This window comes from Stegostoma tigrinum, chromosome 22 (assembly GCF_030684315.1).
Source record: "Stegostoma tigrinum isolate sSteTig4 chromosome 22, sSteTig4.hap1, whole genome shotgun sequence".
NCBI lineage: Eukaryota > Metazoa > Chordata > Chondrichthyes > Orectolobiformes > Stegostomatidae > Stegostoma > Stegostoma tigrinum.
This window is the reverse complement of record NC_081375.1, coordinates 12654646-12672546: the sequence shown is the minus strand read 5'-3', so window position 1 is coordinate 12672546 and position 17901 is coordinate 12654646. Positions and strand designations below refer to the sequence as shown.

Below are 17901 nucleotides of genomic sequence, written 5' to 3'. Positions count from 1 at the left end.
GTTTCAGTGGGCCAAATGGCTATTCTGGTTTTTTTAAATGTTTTTTGTTCTTAGCTGAATTAACTGGATGGCTGATTTGTGATGCAACATGACACCAACAACAGGATTCAGTTCCCATGCAGCTTGATGTCACCAGGATAGTCCCACCTTTTCAACCTTGCCCCTTGCTGGTACACTAACGCCAACAGTTAAACTACTAACAGTTGTTTGTCTCTGCCTGAAATGAGAGAGGAGCTGTGTGGCCCTCTGGGACTGTGGAGATTTTACCTTTATGCCATAACAGATGTAGTTAGGATGAATCATATTAAATACTAATGAAAAATAAGATACATAAATGAAAAATAGTGAAGTGGGAGAGCATAATTATGGAAATAGCAACTTATATAACACCTTAGTGCAAAGATTTAGTATTAGAGGTGTACTGTCATCGACAGTGAAACTGTGAAGTTGTTGAGCAAAGAGGATATTTAAGTTGATGGCCAGATCGTTGGATTATACATACAATGGGGTAATCTTTGCAATGTTAGTGAAACCACAATGAAAGTAACATATCCTGTTCTGGACTTTATAACCACTGAAAGGTACAACAGAAATCGGCAAAAGTTGAGGAATGAATCTGTGCTGGTGCTTAAGGGATTTGAGTGGGACGTGGGGTGGAGAGGAGAGGGATGGCATGTGTGTGGATTCTAACGCTTCTGTTCATGTGATATAGCTCCAAATTTAATAAAAATCAAAGTATTGCCAATGCAGTGCCAATTCAGAATCATTTTGGAATGTGAAATGCAAAGCACTGGAACTTCAAGGGGTCTCTTTGGTACAATATAAAAGCTGGATAATTAAGTCGTTTGCAAACTACAAGTGATGTCCTTCTTTGCACCTTATCTGGAGTATTTTTGCTTTGACAAACAAAGTTTGCTAAATGAAACCATTGTGAAAGTAAAAGAGTAGCAGACAGATCTTCTGGTTTGTATAATGTGTCTGAAATGGTTGAAGAGAAAGTTTTCAGAAATCTAAGCTGACCAAACATTTTGGTACATAATCAAAGCCTTATTAACTACAAGGTGACTGTGTGGTTCAAGAAATATGAAAGTGTTGCAGCAAAAATTATTGATATGTCATTCTGGAAGGATAGGTACCAGACTACTGATTTTTATGTTGGCTTTAAATGTTAGTGCTGTCCATTTTTGTTAGCATCTTGTAAAATATAAAGAACTTGTGTGGTAATGCTACACTGCTTTTAGTAACTGCTCAATCTAATGAAATGTGTCATAAAATGGGGCCTATGAGTATAGTGGACAAAGTTTATTTTAACTTCTGTTATGTTTTTGATCTGTCAATTTCTGTTTGAAGAAACCTAAGTGTTGCATGACATCTAAGTGCGAATATAATTGGTCTAAACTACTAGCATTTGAATTTTCCTTTTCAAAACAACGGTCTTGTCCAATTATGACTCTGGCTTGTGAAGAAAGTGGCAAATTATGGTTCTGTCAAGATTTCTCCTTTGTACCAACTGAATTATGAGGTCTTTTTCTTTAAATGTGCCAGTGACATGATTAGTGTGGTCAAACAGAAAATATCACCTGCATCCTCTAGGGTTTCCTTCTCTGAACTGGAAGTTAAAGAATGTTTTGGAGTTGAAAGTAGAATTGATTTTTTGCTGTATGACATTTGCCAGAATGTGGATGCTCAATGCAAAAGAAATGTTTCATTTCCTGAATACTGGCATTTTTCTGTCCATAATTCATGATTTTAAAATTGAAAATGTTTTGCATAGTGGCATTTTGTGCAGGGGAAAAAATGGAATTGTTTAATAGATCATATTTTGGGCATAAAACAAAAATAATAATTTGGATTTCACACTCAAACTTTTGTGATCTGAAGTTAACTAATTTAATTGTTCTGAAATTGCTGGACAATCAGAAGTTGCTTCTTACAACTATGACATTTGTGACATGAGTTAGCCAGCTTTGTTTTATGTGTAGCAGCTGAAGGAATTTGGGTAACATATATATTCAAAAGGTCTGATTTTTGCAATTGCTCTATATAGATCAAAAGGATGATGAGCATGTTAAAGAAAATCTCACTTGTATGTGTCATCCTTGGAAGAAATTTATGGATTGATAACACTATGAAACTAAATTTCTTGTCAAGATTGTATTCTGTGGTTAAATGCACTGCACTCACTTTCATGTTGAGTAAAGGATGATAAATAGCAAAAATGTTACAGTTTGCACCTGTTTTTTATTTAATGCATTTTATTGACAAAATTTCAAGAATGCAGCAATGTGATTTTCTCCTCCCAATGAGAAAATGCAGTTCGGACCAGCATTCAGATGACCTCAAATTATACCTTGGGTGAATAGCACGTTCCATATTCAACAACTTGCAGCTGACATGATATTGAAATTGGTTGTGATTTGCAGGCAGTTTACTTTTAGTTGAACAAATAGACAGTTGAGACTACAATGTGGATTTGTCTTCTGAAATTTATATTTTGTTTGACAACTTTATTCTGTTGCAGTTTTAAAATTAGATAGGTAACAACCAAAGGGGAATAAAGAACATGAAGACGAGAGTCCTTTTTTTGCTGTCTTTTTATGGTGCCAAGGTAAAAGATGTCTCCGAGATGGTGTAGAACAATTTGGGGAAGAAAAGGAAGCAGCCAGTAGTTGTGGTTTACGTAGGAACGAGTAGCATAGAAGGAAAAGATTGAAGTTCTCCAGTCAGTTTCAGCAACTAGGAAGAAGCTAAAAGGTGGGACCTCAACAATAAGTAATCTGTGGATTATTCCCAGTGCCATGTGTGAAGAAACATTTTTTTTTAAAACAGGTAACCCGCCTGAAAGGTTGGTGAAAGCAGATTCACGAGTAACTAATAAATTCACTGTAGAGGGCTGTCAAGGCTTGGTTCTTAAGTATTTTCAAGGCTGAGATTGACAGATTTTTAATCAGTTAGGGGAATAGATGATTATGGGAATAAGGCAGGAAAGTAGAGTTGAGGATTACCAGATCAGGCATGATCTCATTTAATAGCAGAGCAGACTTAAGGGGCCGAATGACAAATGTCTGCTCCCATACAGTCATATGGGAAATAATTTACAGGGCTATGAAGAAAAGTCAGTGGAGTAGGATTACTTGTACAACTTTGCCAAAGAACCTGCGACGGACACAATAGATTGAATAAAAACAGAACTGTGGATGCTGTAAAACAGGAATTAAAAACAGAAGTTACTGGAAAAGCTCAGCAGGTTTGGCAGTGCCTTTGAAGAAAAAAAACTGGAATTTAAAATTTCAGATCCAATGACCCTATCTCTGGGACTGTCAGTTATGAGGAAGGGTCACTGCACCTGAAACATTAACTCTGATTTTTTTTTTCTTCACAGATGCTGCTAGACCTGCTGAGCTTTTCCACCAACTTCTAATAGATTGAATGGCTGCCTCCTGTGCTGTATCTTTGTGTTCTGTGAGTCATCTTGTTTGTCCATCACCAATGGTATTAGGAACTCCTCACAGTTGTTACTTGCTTAGGCTATGAAAGCAAAGTCATACAGATATGAAGATGGATGGAAGTTGCTGGAAAAGCTCAGCAGGTCTGACAGCATCTGCAGAGAGATCAGAGTTAACATTTCAGGTCCAGTGACCCTTCCTCAGAACTGTCACTGGAACTGAAACATTAACTTTGATTTCTTTCCACAGATGCTGCCAGAACGGCTCAGCTTTTCCAGCAATTTGTTTTTGTCTCTTGATTACAGCACCTGCAGTTCTTTTAGTTTTTATCAGGATGGATGGATATGCTGGGGAAGGACAGTTGGGTTTAGAAATTTGAATGTATGTTAAGAACGCATCAATTGCCTGTTGGCCACCATTTATGTGGAATTACCAGTCAATGTAAAGAGTTGAGGCCCTCTGTGAAATAGATGCAATGTACTAGGAAGGATGTAACTGATTGCACTGCAGATCAGATTGGTGATAATGTGAAGAAACGCTGTAATACCCATGATAAAATTCTCATTATCTAATGTGGTTTTACCATAAATTGTGGGACAGTAAATATTATTGGATGATTTGATTTTTAGCATTTGTTCTATTTGTGCATTTTAGTTAAATTATCGCTCTGTTAAAAGTATGAACTTCTCACTTTTGAGGGTAACCTTCGCTACAAAAAGGATTAGAGAATGGAAAAAATTTCTTTTTTGCATTTCCCTCAATGCAGCGTGACCATTTAATGTGTTTATAAGTTTTACCATGGTAATCAATCAATTTGATTTCAAGATTGTAAAGGAACAACATTCAATATGTGATCAAAATATCCACTGCTAATGCCCACCATGTTGTGGAGACATCAAAGACATTCCACTTTTTGATGTTTTTCATTTTTTTTTTTGTTTATCCACCTTCTTTATTGCAAAATGCATGGCCTAATAACCATAATCAACACTGTAGAACTGAAGTTTAAACTGTTATTTAGCTAAAAATGTGATTTTTAATCCATTCCTAATGTAACATGTAAGACAAGTATTTGTGTTTTTTTGATTATAGAAACCTTTATGAAAAATGTATATTGCACTTAATTAGTATCTGCTGTCATTTTACGATTCTTTAATTTGTAGCTCTTTTTCTGTACATTGATCTGTACTTCATTTCCTTCAGATACCCGATACTGTTTAAGCCTTCGCAAATGTATCTGTATTTAATTATACTCAATTTGTCAAGTGCGAGAGCAGACAAACTGGTGACTGTTCCTTTCCAACTATGAGTTTCTTCTCTCTTCAAAGTGCAGTTTAAAGTATTCGTCAAGTGCAGCTTAGTCTAGACAAAAAATTTTTTCTTTGAGTTTTCTTTAATGATGTTGCAAGGGTCTTAAAACATGGGGGTGCAATAACCTGACATTTAAATGACAGTGAGTGAAATCTGCTGTTCAGTATCTAGTAGCTATCCTTTACAACATATCGAAAGTTTCTACAATTTGTTTCTCTGGTAAATAAAGATGTACAGATGCTTCAGGTCTCGATGCTAACTAAAACTTGTTAGATGAGGGGGAAAAAAATGATAGGAATTGTATGTGGCCATAACTAGACAAATCTTTTCTGTCAAGGCAAAATGTTGATTTAATTATATCACATTAGGATCCATGTTAACTTATCCCTATTTTTATTTATCTTTGTTTCATATGATTAATTGTGAGAAAAATATTCAATAGCTTAATCTTTCTAGGCTTACAGAACAGTTTGAAACATTGATTGCAATATAGGACAGTGACATGTTTATGTACTAAATTAATTTGTGAAAAGTTAACTGGTTAATTTTTAACAATTTTACACACTTTGTGGAAAGAGAAACAGCCTATTTCCTAACAGTGATTTTTATCTATGTGCAAACTTATTTGTAATCGCAACACATACATCGCTATGTTTACTTAGTCTTCTTATTTCTAATTTAGCTCTTTATTGAGTACCTTTGGAGATATGTTATGCACTTGCTGCTGAATTCCTCAACATCTGCGTTCTATGCTGGCATTTAGCCTTGACCACAAAGATTCTAGTGCATATACTTTCTCTAGCTTTGTTTGCCTGAGCCAACTCTTTAATGTCCTTGTTGTGTTTTCACCTTTTTGTAAGCTGGTCCTTATTGCTATTGTTGCACCTCTCTCCCAGCATAACTCGGCAGCAGTTTCTTCATGAGACAAATGTCCTTCGTGAGGAAAAAGCTAGAAAAATTGATTTAACATAGATTTAAATAGAATGTAAGCAGGACAATGCTAATAAATGCTAATAGCATACAATGTGAATAAATGTCAGTGACTTGATTGAATAGAATACGATTCTACTTTGTCATAAAAATAGTCTAAATACAGTTGGCTTCTGTAATCATAGAATCGTAGAGTCGTATAGTACAGAAACAAACCCTTTGGTCCAACCAGTCCATGCTGAACATAATCCCAAACTAAACTAGTCCCACCTACCTGCTCCTGGTCAATATCCCTCCAATATCCTGCCTGTGTGCTTAATGATGTTATCCACCAGCTAAATTGAGATTATGTAGCTGCAGTTTCAATGAAGCATAATGCAAAATTTTTGCTGAATTGTAATAGAAGGAAGTTTAACTTGGCAGAGATTTTAGAATGCCTTTTTTTAATGGACTTTATTTTGAACATTGAATAGATGCTGACCTGGCTATTTAATAAATTAAGATTGCAAGATGCAAAATTAGGTGGAGGAATTTGGAAATTTGATGGTGGAATTGGAGGAAATAAAATTGAGTAGATGCAAAATTATTGCTAAGAGACTGGAAAATTGAACGGGACAGGTTTCAAAGCTGAATTGTTTTAGCATCCAAACCAGGTGGAAGGCATTAAACTGTGAAGCTCAGACATTGCTTTAAACAAGGGGCATAGCACTAATATTGTGTGAGAAGAATCTTTAGTTCATTTGCATCTAATTAAGCATATAGATGTATGGTAAGGAAGCCTTTGTTTTGTTTTTATTCTGTACAAAATGCCTAGGAACAGAATTCAGTCTTATTTGCTGCTTTGGAGATTTTTGAGCCATTGAATTAATGTATTATCAGAATTCAGATTAAGCATTTTTTTTGAGAGAAAAATAACAATGTTTCACATCAACGACCTTTCATTGAGTCCCTTGCATTTCCTTATTTGGCTCAATCATATAAGGATCGCACCTCTGTTGAATAGCTTTTAGCTGCACTAATAGAGTTGGCTGCCTAATTATTTAGAAGGTTGAAATCCTACTAGTTGTTTTGTCTGCAGTTGATTATAGCAATAAATTATACAATAAATGCAAGTTTTCTTCTATCTTCAAGATCTTGTTTGGAAGTAGATGATGAAAATCAGAATTTTTGAAGAAACTTTGGATAGTGTCCAATGAATGAGAGCGATAAATGGCTAAATAACCTATTCCTTTCGTGATGTTGGTTGCAGGATAAGAATTATCCTGGGGATACCCCTCCTGGAGTAGTGAGAAGTAATTTTTTTACATTCACCCAAGCAAGTTGTTAAGGCCTTCACTTAAAAGTTGATCAATAGACAATGCACTGAAATGGCAACCCAGCTTCTCAGTTCAGGCCCTGAGGTTGGGCATAAATATATGATCTCCTACACACCACTGATCCAAGGCCGATATCTTGTTAGTAGCTTTTTATTACTTCATTCTGCAGAATCTTTTTTGACATTGCCTAATTTTTGTCTGTGGTGGAGAAATATTGCTCATAATAAACTATGCCGGCACTTCTTGATAGAAGCGCTTGTTTACTTTAGAGCAGAAGTATGTTGACATGATACACATGAATGGCATTACCATCTGAATTTTTAATGCACTATACTACAGGTGTTTCTGCTATAATGTGTGTTTCAATAATGTGAATTGGCTGTAACGCGATTGATGAATAGTTTGGCTAATGCAAACTTTCTACTGTACAGTATAGCAATTTTCAATTTAGATTCCCTATAATGGGATTTTCCATGGTGTTTTCCTACAGTGCAATTTTCTATAATCTGAGGTTGCACAATAATGTTATCATGTTATGGGAGAAATACCTGTACTGGTTAGCTCTACATCATACAAGAAGGAAAGAACTCACAGAATTTGCAAATGTTTTGCTGTTGTTGGAGGCAATTAGTGTTCGGTGCAAAAATTGTTTGCAAAATATTTACTGAACAGTTGGCTGTAGTGTAAGCTTGAAACAGCAACTAGACTATTGACTTGTAACGGTTCTTAACTTCACATTATTCAAAAATATATACATTTGTGCTTTTTTTATCATATAGCAAATATATTCAAAACTCGGTATTTGTAGAATTCTATCCTTTGCCCACAGTTTTCCTGTTTTGTAGAAACTTGTGAAGATTCCAGTATTTGTACAGGTGAAATTAATGTTGTACTATTTATATAATTTATTTTGACACCTCACACGCTGTTGCAGAATGTGTCACGTTTCAGGTTGTTTGATCTTGTGTGCATGTCGGTTATTAAGGTTGCTGGGGCACTATGTCACAAGTTTTTTGGCTTGCTGAAATGTTTAACAATCATTCTTCACAAGATACAGAGTGTTCTGTCTTACTGATGTGATGAAACTCTTCTGAAATAATCTATTCCCAAATGCGCAGGGCTGTCCATTTGAAGCTGTGGTTCTGTTTGTCAAATTAACACTATATATACTTTCATTCAAAATGAGGAAAATTTAAATAGATTTAACTTTGTATTTTAATGTATTTTATGTTCCTTTTCATCAAAAAGTTCACAATAAATTGAATTTTAACCTCTGCTAATCAAAAAAATTTGATTAATTCTGCGTAGTGACAAGTAGTATGTTGGGATTGCGCATGACACAAGGATTGCTCCCATTTTCCTTTTTCTTGACACAGAATCTTTTTAGTTTGTGCTTTGGACAGTGTGTCAAAACAATGTGTCCTCATTATGATGGCTTCTATAATTTCTTAAAAAATGTACACGGTTCCTTTGATCTTTATTCACTCATGAGATGTGGGTGTTGCTGGCTGAGCCAGTATTGTATTGCATGTCCTTAGTTGCCCTTGAGGAGGAAGTGGTTGCTGCCCATCTCCTTTAGGTACACCCACAATGCCATTAGGAAGGTAATTCCAGGATGTTGACCCAGTGATGCTGACGTATTTTTAACTCAGGATGGTAAGTGGCTTGGAGGGGAACTTCTGTGGCACAGTTCCCATATATTAGCTGCTCTTGTCCTTCTAGTGGTCATGAAATTGGAAAAAGCTGTCTAGCATCTGTGGAAAGTTTCTGCAGTGCATCATTTAGATAGTAAACTGCTGCTACTGAGCTTTTGGTTGAGGGACTGAATGTTTGTTTGTTGATGTGGTGACAATCAAGTGGTCTGTGTCGTCCTGAATGATACTGGTTTCTTAAGTGTTGCTGGAGCTGCAGGTGGGAAGTATTCCATCACACTCCTGCATTGTGCCTTGATGGTGGACAGGCCTTCAGGAGAAAGCCACTTCACCACTGTGTTTGCATCAGAATCTGTGGTCAACGTCACCATCTTTAATGTATTTCTGGCTGAGTTAAGACCATCTTACTCTCCCTTTTTGAATGATCTGATAATCCTCAAATTCACTTTACTGCCTTTTGCCCATAATCTGTGATTTCCTTACTGATTTAAAATTCTGTCAGTCTTGATCATTTGTTAATAACTCCACCTCAACAGCTGTCTGTGATATTACAGTATCTAAGAGAAGAAATTCCTGTTCATTTTTGTCATAAATGGAAGACCCCTTCCTCTGGGATTATACCCTCTGATCCTATACTCTGGCACAGGAGAAACAACCATTCTGCACCGACCTTTAAGAATTTTCTGTGTTTCAATGAGGACACCTCCCATTCTTCTAGTCTCTCCATGAGTACAGGTCCATCCTTCTAAATTTACCCCCCCATCCCCCCCATACAACAATCCCTCCACACCTGGGATTAACGTGGTGAACCTTTTCTGGATTGCCTCCAATGCCTGTATATGTCCCTTTGTCTGAAGAAACAAAAACAAAATTCATTCTCCGTATTCTGGGCATGGTCTTACTAGTATAGCTTTAGCAAGGCTTCCAATTTGTATATTCCATTTCCCTTGAAGTAAAGGCCAACATTCCATTTGTCTTCCTTATTACAAAGGGAGATTAAAGGTTTTTCGCAAAATCAAAAGATAGGTATGGGTTATTAGTTAGATGGTTCTCTCCTCATGCTAATATTCTGCTGCTAACAACATGGGCTCTTATCGGGTAGTTTTATGTGTGGTACCTTACTGAACACCTTGTTGGAACCACAGATATATTAGATATACTGGTTCCCCTGTATTTGTTCTACTTGTTACCCCCACTCAGTGAATTCACGTAAACTTGTCAGTGCTGATTTCCTCTTTAGCTTAATTATCACTACCAGTTAAAATGATTTAAGTATTTAAAAAAAGGTTAGAAAGAGGGATTCTTAAGATATTGCAATTTGAAAAATATCTTTTAAGTATGTTTAGATGCAGAGCATATACTTTCTGGCAGCATTTTCTATGTAATTTATTGGTCGGACTTTGTTTTTTTTTAAATTCTTAGGCCTGTTGGGTGCACAGTATTTTGATTTAGGGTGTCTAACATCTTCTAAAAAGAACTTAAACACAACTTACTTTGTGTACAGTAAGCAGGCCCATGGGCTAAACCCAATCAAAATCTATTACTTGAGAAAGGATCAAAGACTATAATTGCTGACAACCATGAATGAGCTTTAGAGATAATAGGAACTGCAGATGCTGGAGAATCTGAGATAACAAGGTGTAGAGCAGGATGAACACAGCAGGCCAAGCAGCATCACAGGTGCAGGAAGGCTGATGTTTTGGGCCTATACCCTTGTTCAGAAAATTGGGGGGGGGGGGGGGGGGTGGTGGTTAGGGGGCTCAGGGGTTCTGAAATAAGTAGAGAGGAGGGGTGCAGCTGGGGAATGTAGGAGGGACGGCGATAGGTGAGTGCAGGTAGACAGTGGTGTGGATTGGTTAGTGGGGTGGGAGGAGCAGATAGGCAGAGGAGATGGACAGGTCAAGAAGGCAGCGTTATCAACCCTCCCTCTCATCCCTGCCTACTTGACCTGTCCGTCTTCTCTCCCACCTATCTGTTCCTCCCACCTCACTGACCAATCCACACCACTGCCTACCTGCACTCACCTGCTGCCGTCGCACCTACCTTCCCCAGCCCCAGCCCTCCTCTCTATTTATTTCAGAGCCTCCACCCCTCTTCCCCCATTTCTGAAGAAGGGTCCTGGCCTGAAACGTCAGCTTTCCTACTCGTCTGCTGCCTGGCCTGCTGTGTTCCTCCAGCTGCACGCTTGATTTATGGTGATTGGAGTGTCCATTGACCACAACAAGCATGAGACAGTACCATGTTAGATGCAATCACCAGCAAAAAGTGGTGTGTAGTATGTTATTCTTCCATTTTCATGTGTAACAAGTACAGTACAGTAAAGGTCATGTGCTTTTGTGGTCCTCCGTTTCTTAGTGACAAGCCATTCTTATTTTGAGAGAATATTTTATCTACTTTTGAATATTTTCATGTCAATAAATGTTCTTGGAGCTTTCTTGTTCAAACCTATGAATACAGTTTTTACCCAACACAATAAGATGATGAGTTACTATCTGTAACCACATCAATACTTAGAGTCATACAGCAGGGAAATAGATCCTTTGGTCTCACCAGTCTGTGCCGAACATAATCCCAAACTAAACTGGTCCCACCTGCCTGCACCTGGCACATTTTCCTCCAAACCTTTCCTATTCATGTACCTATCCAAATGTCTTTTAAATGTTGTAATTGTAACCACATCCACCACTTTCTCAAAGTTCATACCACATGCAAACCACCCTCTGTGTAAAAAAAAAATTAGCCCCTCGTGTCTTTTTTTTTTAAAAGAAGTGTCGCTTCTTTGGTCTTGAAATCCCCCATCACTGTGAAAAGTCAACTACTATTTATTTTGTCTCTGTACCCATCATCATTTTAGAAACTTCTGTCAGGTTTCCTATCAACTTCCTACACTACAGTGTAAAAAGTTCCAGCCTTACTTTATAAATCAAACCGTTCATTCCTGGCAACATCTTGGTGAATCTCTTCTGGACCCTCCTCTAGCTTAATAATAGCCTTCCTATAACTGGGTGACCATTACTGGACTCAGTATCCCAGAAGAGGCCTCACCAATGCAATTTGCCATGTAGTTGAACATGATTGCCACCTTGGATATGACTGGAATTATTATAGAAATTAATGAAGGTGATGGTGAAAGGCACTGAATTGTCCAATTTTAAAAGCTTGCTAAATTCACGGAGTACTTAATTAAAATTTGTGTCATAAGTAATTTTGAAACAGATTCTCCAGCTGCTGATAGTTTTAAAAACTATCAAAAGGAGGACCTTACTGAAAGCAAAATGAGGTAGCTTCACTTTCGTGTCATACCATGGAATGCACCCTCCATATGTGCAATGCTTACTGTCAACACCTTTTGGGATGCAGCAGATGGGTAAGCATCTGGAGTGTGGAGATGTTGACAGCTGTTTATAGTTACATGGTAGCAGTTGCAACCTGGGTTACTCAAGATATTCCTTCGTGGATCAAATTAAAATCTGTATGGTATTGACCTCTGAAGTAAGATGTAAAAGACTGAACAGTTCATGATATTTTTATTGCCCTTACTTAACATTTTGATCATGTGTCCCCTGCTACCTAGGTGATAAATATTTTTGTTCTGTACAAGATCAAATGTTGACAGTTTTTTTTTCCTGTTTTGCTAGGATTTCTGAAGAACAGCTGTTGGAAGCTATTCCGATCTGTGTTTATATGAGAGATGAAGTAAGGTTTTTTAAAAAAAATCCTGCTGTTTTCTTCAAAGGTTTTTATGAATAGATGTTGTAGCAAATTACCATCATGCTCTAATGTATTAAGTGATTTATTTTGTGCATTTACACCTTTTCTTTATAACCGGGTCCAGTTGTAAGACACAAATTTCTATCCTGCACACTGGCAATTAAAAAACTGGAAATGTATTCTGTGATTATAGACAGAAGAATGTACTGATTATATCAATCATATTTTGGAGCTAGTGGTACTGTTGTGCCTATAAAGCTAGGATTCACACAGTGGAATGTACTAAACTACATTAGCAGCCATAGAGCTTCCATTCCATTTATAAGTCAAAATTAACTGGGAAGGTCCATACAGAAGAACAATTGGACTGAAGTTCTTTCTAAATATTTGTTTATCAACAGTATGGAGATTAAAGAAAGAAGCTCAGCATGCCCAATCCACTCCTGTGCAATTTTCTGAGCCTGTTTTTGTATAATAAGTTTGTAATTGTACTTTGCCGACATGAAGCGTGATTCAAGTAACCGTAATCTAGTCTTTTGCAGTGGTGTAAAAGAATGCTGGTACAGCTCTCAAATGGTTCAAAGCATGTGCGAGCGGAAAACTACTTTCATAGATGTGACGTTTGCTGTAAAATGTTGGAATAAAATCAGTGTTATAAAAATATTTTGTTTTTATTACAGTTTGATCTGTAGCATTAAATCCTGCAGGTGCAGTGGCATCAAGCTGGATACTGGACACTGAGTCATAACAGCAATTTTACCTCCCTGACTGCCCAGCTGCTACTATATGTGGCCAGAGTGCCCTGAGTGTGTAAAGGTGTGAACGTTTGTCCAGTAATGGAAGATATTGCTAGTTAACTTCTAAGATAATTATACAGTGTATTCTGTTAGCCTCAATCTGTCTTTATCAATAAATATATCTCAAATCATTTTGATTCTCGGTATCCTGTACTGCAGGAGTGACACCAAGTTAGCTGTGTTCACCAGGAGGAAATAACACATCATGAAGGGTATTTAAACTTGCAAGGTCTTTTCACATCCATGATCTTGAATTGCCAGTTATGTAAAATGATTTTCTGTGGCTTGTTTTCCCACCATGTTATGATACATATGTGTTGTGATTTGTCAGTGTTGGTCTCTGATAGCAGCTTCATAACCATATAAAGCACAATCATGATACACCATTTCAGTCAGACAATGAGAGTGCTTGGCTTTCATAGAAATTAAGGCATTACAAGTATCGGTCACCAGTATTCAGTCCAAAACTGCTGGAACTGACCTCAGTCTAGCAACCTGAAACTATTGTTAAAGAAACCTAGTTACAGGAATAGGCAGAGTGTACCGCTACTACATTTTTGTTATGCTTAGCTTTGGTGAAGCTGCAGTTTTCAGAATCTCTCATATTACTCCTTTAAAAAGTATGTAATAAGTTGGCAACAGCCAATATTGTCCAGTCCTGGATCTCAGAAATCCAATGATTGATTTTGTTTTTAAATTACTCAGTGGCATGAAGAGGAAATGGGATTCTTTCTGGTGTAATTTAGAGGTTTGATTGCTTTAAGATTTAGTATTTTTGTGTTTTTTTTTTCTCATCCTGGAAAGCTTAACTCCAGTTTAGTTTTGGCACTAGCACCACACCCCTGCAGTTGGTGGAATATATTAATGTACATTAATCATTTGATTTTACAATTATTTCAGTTATGAAGAGTTAAAATAATCTTGTTGGTAGAAAATTATTCCCAGAAGCTCAAAATAGGACTATATATTTTGAGAAGGAACAGTCCAATTTTGCCCAGAGTTTGTAGTCCAGGATGACCTATGATTTTGAGGTCATGATGTTGTTATGTGCCTGCTGTCCTTGTTCTTTTCTGCCTAATTGACAAGGGTTTGAGAGATGTTTCCGAAGAAGCTTTGGTTAAGTTGTTGCAGTGCCTCTTGTGGATCAAGTGGGCCACTGCACTGATCCTTAAGAAGGTTTAAGGTTGCAGAACAACTGGGCTGCTTTCTTTTGGATGGGGTTCAGCTTCTAGAGTTGCAGTTTTCCAGACATTTGGAGCTTATTCCATCACAGTCCTGATTTGTGTTGTGCAGATTATAGAAAAACTTTTCAGAGTGAGGAGGTGAGACACTTGTTATAGAATACCCAGTCTCTGACTTCTTGTAGCTACAGTATTTAATGTAGCTGGTTAACTTTAACCAATTGGTTTCAACTCCTTGAACTGCATATTTTTTAACCTCATTTAAAGTCCTGATTAAAAGTTCAAGGAACAATTTTGCAAGCCAGAAGCTAATGTAGGCAAGTTTAGCAAAGATCTGTTTGCCAAGTAAAACATTTTTCTAGCATTGGTTTAATTCTAACATCTTTATTGCTCGTGATCTTTTAAAAGTATTTTCTATGAACTGGTGCTTTTGAACTACTTGAGAAGTGTTTTTTTACACTGAAAAGGTCCACTTCAGTTATTCTGTAAGCAAACACTGCATAAGAAATGCAGAAGTAATTTAGATATGGAAGAGCAATCAATCAAGTTAAAACAGTAAGCAAGTTTAAATGCTTTGACATTATTCCCCATTTCTGCAATATGATATTATTTTGAATGACAGGGTTGTGCTGGTGGTATGATTTGTTCATACCTAAGGATAATTTGTGTCTTTAAACAAGGTGTGTTACCTGTAGTAATTGGCTAAGATTTATTTTATTTGACCACTCAGGATGTTTCTAGTCTCCAAAGTTGTAGCTGACTGCCAGTTTGATACGTTTTAAAAAAGCTCATTTAACTGGTCGTTGCATTAATGATAGATAATGGAAGTAATGATTTTAAAAAAATTAATTCCATACACTGTGCATCTAGCTATAATAAAATAATGTGCAGGAATGGGTCATGCTGTACTGCTAGGTTTTGGTTTGCAGGGTAGTTGGATTCTTTTTGAGATCTGAGACAGCATTGTAAAAATAATTGGTGTGCTTGAAATGATTGTGCGCTGTTCCATCAAAATATGCCTAGCCATTCTTGAAATGTTACTAGTAAATGCTGTAAACTTGCTTTTATAATATGGAAGTAGAAATAAAATTCATTTTGCTTTGAACTTGACGAAAGCACTTCTAGCTGAGCCATACTGTTTGCAAGTTTAGTGACTCAGACCTGAAGTGTTGTTCATCACCAAGACCTCTTATTTTCACCTCTAATATGACCTGTCTGTGTCTCTGTTTCTGCCCGTCTGCTGCTGCTGAAACCCTCATCTGTGTTTTTGTAACCTCCAGGCTAAACAGTTCCATTGCTGTCCTGGCCTCCATTCCATCTTCTTTTCTTTGTAAACTTGACGACAGCCAAAACTCCATTGCCTGTATCTTAACTCACAGCAAGTTCTGTTTGCTTGTTACCCTTGTTGTGCTCATTGACATCTATTGACTCCAGGTTAAGCAGAGCTTAGAATTTAAAGTTCTCTTCCTTGTGTTAAGATCCTTCCATTACCTCTCTCCTCTGAACATCTAACTGCGAACATGCCTCCAGAACTACTGTTTAGCTCCCATTCTGCCATTTGTGTCCCCAGTTTTGTTTGCCCCATAATTGATTGCTATGCCTTCAACTAGTTCCTAAACTCTGGAAATCCCTTTTCAAACCTCTTCAACATTTTGTTTCTTCTCCTAAGTTGCCCCTTAAAACCTATCTCAGTGTCCAAACCTTTCATGTGGCTCAGAGTTAATTTTTTTTCTGATAACTCTGAGAAGCAACTTGGGACTTTTTAGCTGCACTAAGATTTGAAGTAGTCGCAGGTGTAAATATTTGGCATGACAGAGGTGAATCTTAGGCATAAAATATTTCTCAAAGTGCTTCTTAGCCTGCAAAAGAGCTTTGCCAATAGGTAACATGAAGGAATCGTCCAGTATTAAATGCTGAATGCAATGTTATTTTATACTCAATGTATGCTTTGGTCTAAGTGACATGAAAGTAGTGTTAAGCTTCAAAAATGTGCAGTGTTAGAAGCATACAATTCTGTTGTGCACCAAGAAGTTTAAACATTTATTGCATGTGAAATTATTTATTTACTATTTTAATTTTAACCAGATTAAAATATAACCAGGCTGCTACCTCTGCTAACGTAGAAGGAGAGGAATTTTCCATGTGGGGTAGTTGAATGTTGGCACATTTAACATAAAGTGCAATTTCAAATCCTTCATATTACCCGAGTTCAGAGTCCTTCATTTTAAAAGTATAGAAATTTGTGGTGTTTCTACATCAAATCAACATACCACCTGGTAAAGATTTTTGATACCAAAAAATTAATAAAGTAGAATTCAGAAGTATTCAAATTCAGCATTTATAAATTTCAGAATTATTCAATGTAGTCTTGGAACAATTCTTTTTTAATTTTGAAACGAAGATTGGTGCCAGGCCAGAGATTCATTAGCTGGCTGTAAGGAATCCAGAATGCAATTAATTACCTAGTTGCACCTAAGGTTTAGAATTTCCCACAGCTGTGCTCTAAATTGGTTTGAAAATGTTTCAATGATAGCTTACAAAAGGAAGAAAAATGTTCGAACAGCGGAATAAAATATACATTTATAAGATTGTAAATAAGGTGGAGAGTGTGGTTGGAGTTCACATGGCATTCCGTAATCCTGTTTACCATGGCGTTTATGGCACGGTATCTGCTGCACTTTAGTAGCTGTGAAATGCGGGTTGGCTTAATTTATAGTACCTCCATTTGGTAGACAGAGCTTGGGTATTGCTGACAAAAGATTGCTGTCTTGTATTTATCAGAATAGAATCTCAAGAATAGCAAATTTGAAAGGGTGCAGCACTTTATATTGCATGAGAAAGAGAGTTGTTAGGTGGATTATGGTGGATGTGCACTGGAAATTCTTGTGATTCTGTCCTGATGAGTATAATATGATGAGCTTTGCAGTATATCCAGATGTACTGGAAATCAACAGCAAAGGCAGCAGTTGTGAAGTTTCATTGCTGGGTCAGACAGTAGTGTAGGTATCTTTTTTAGTTGTTTCCTTTGTCACCATGTGGTCACTGCCTTTGTCTCTGTTCCTCGTTTTTGAAAGTGCTGTTGTTTTTATCTTTTTTTTCCCTCCCAAATTCCAAAGCAATGCAACAGCTTATAAAACAGTAATTACTGCTCCTAGAATTTGAGGAAATCAGCTCCAACGCTGGAAATATCTCAAAGAAGGAGCAGCTCTTACAGCCACAGTTATTTCCCATTCTCCATCTTATCGTCAGGGTTGGAGGATTTGAGCTATGGGGGAAAAGCTGAATAGGCTGGGGCTATTTTCCCTAGAGCATTGGAGGCTGAGCGGTGACCTTTTATAGAGGTTTATAAAAATCGTGAGAGGAATGGATAAGGTAAAAAGGCCAGGTCTTTTCCCTGGGGTGGGGGAGTCCAAACCTAGAGGTCATAGGTTTAAAATGAGAGGAGAAAACTGTAAAAGGGACCTAAAGGAAAACTTTTTCGCACAGAGGGTGGCATATGTATGGAATGAGCTGCTAGACGCAGTGGTGGAAGCTGGTGCAATTACAGCATTTAGAAG

At 37.2% G+C, this 17901-nt stretch overlaps 1 protein-coding gene across 7 annotated transcripts in view; it reads left to right on the top strand.

Annotated features, from left to right (window-relative positions):
- The window catches only part of aspscr1 (ASPSCR1 tether for SLC2A4, UBX domain containing), a 244182-nt gene that overhangs the window by 53689 nt on the left and 172592 nt on the right, over positions 1-17901 (top strand). For all 7 annotated transcript variants that reach the window (XM_048555405.2, XM_048555401.2, XM_048555402.2 and 4 more), the window contains one exon: positions 12294-12351. In XM_048555405.2, coding sequence (XP_048411362.1) covers positions 12294-12351 — 58 coding nt within the window. The remainder of the gene's footprint in view (positions 1-12293; positions 12352-17901) is intronic.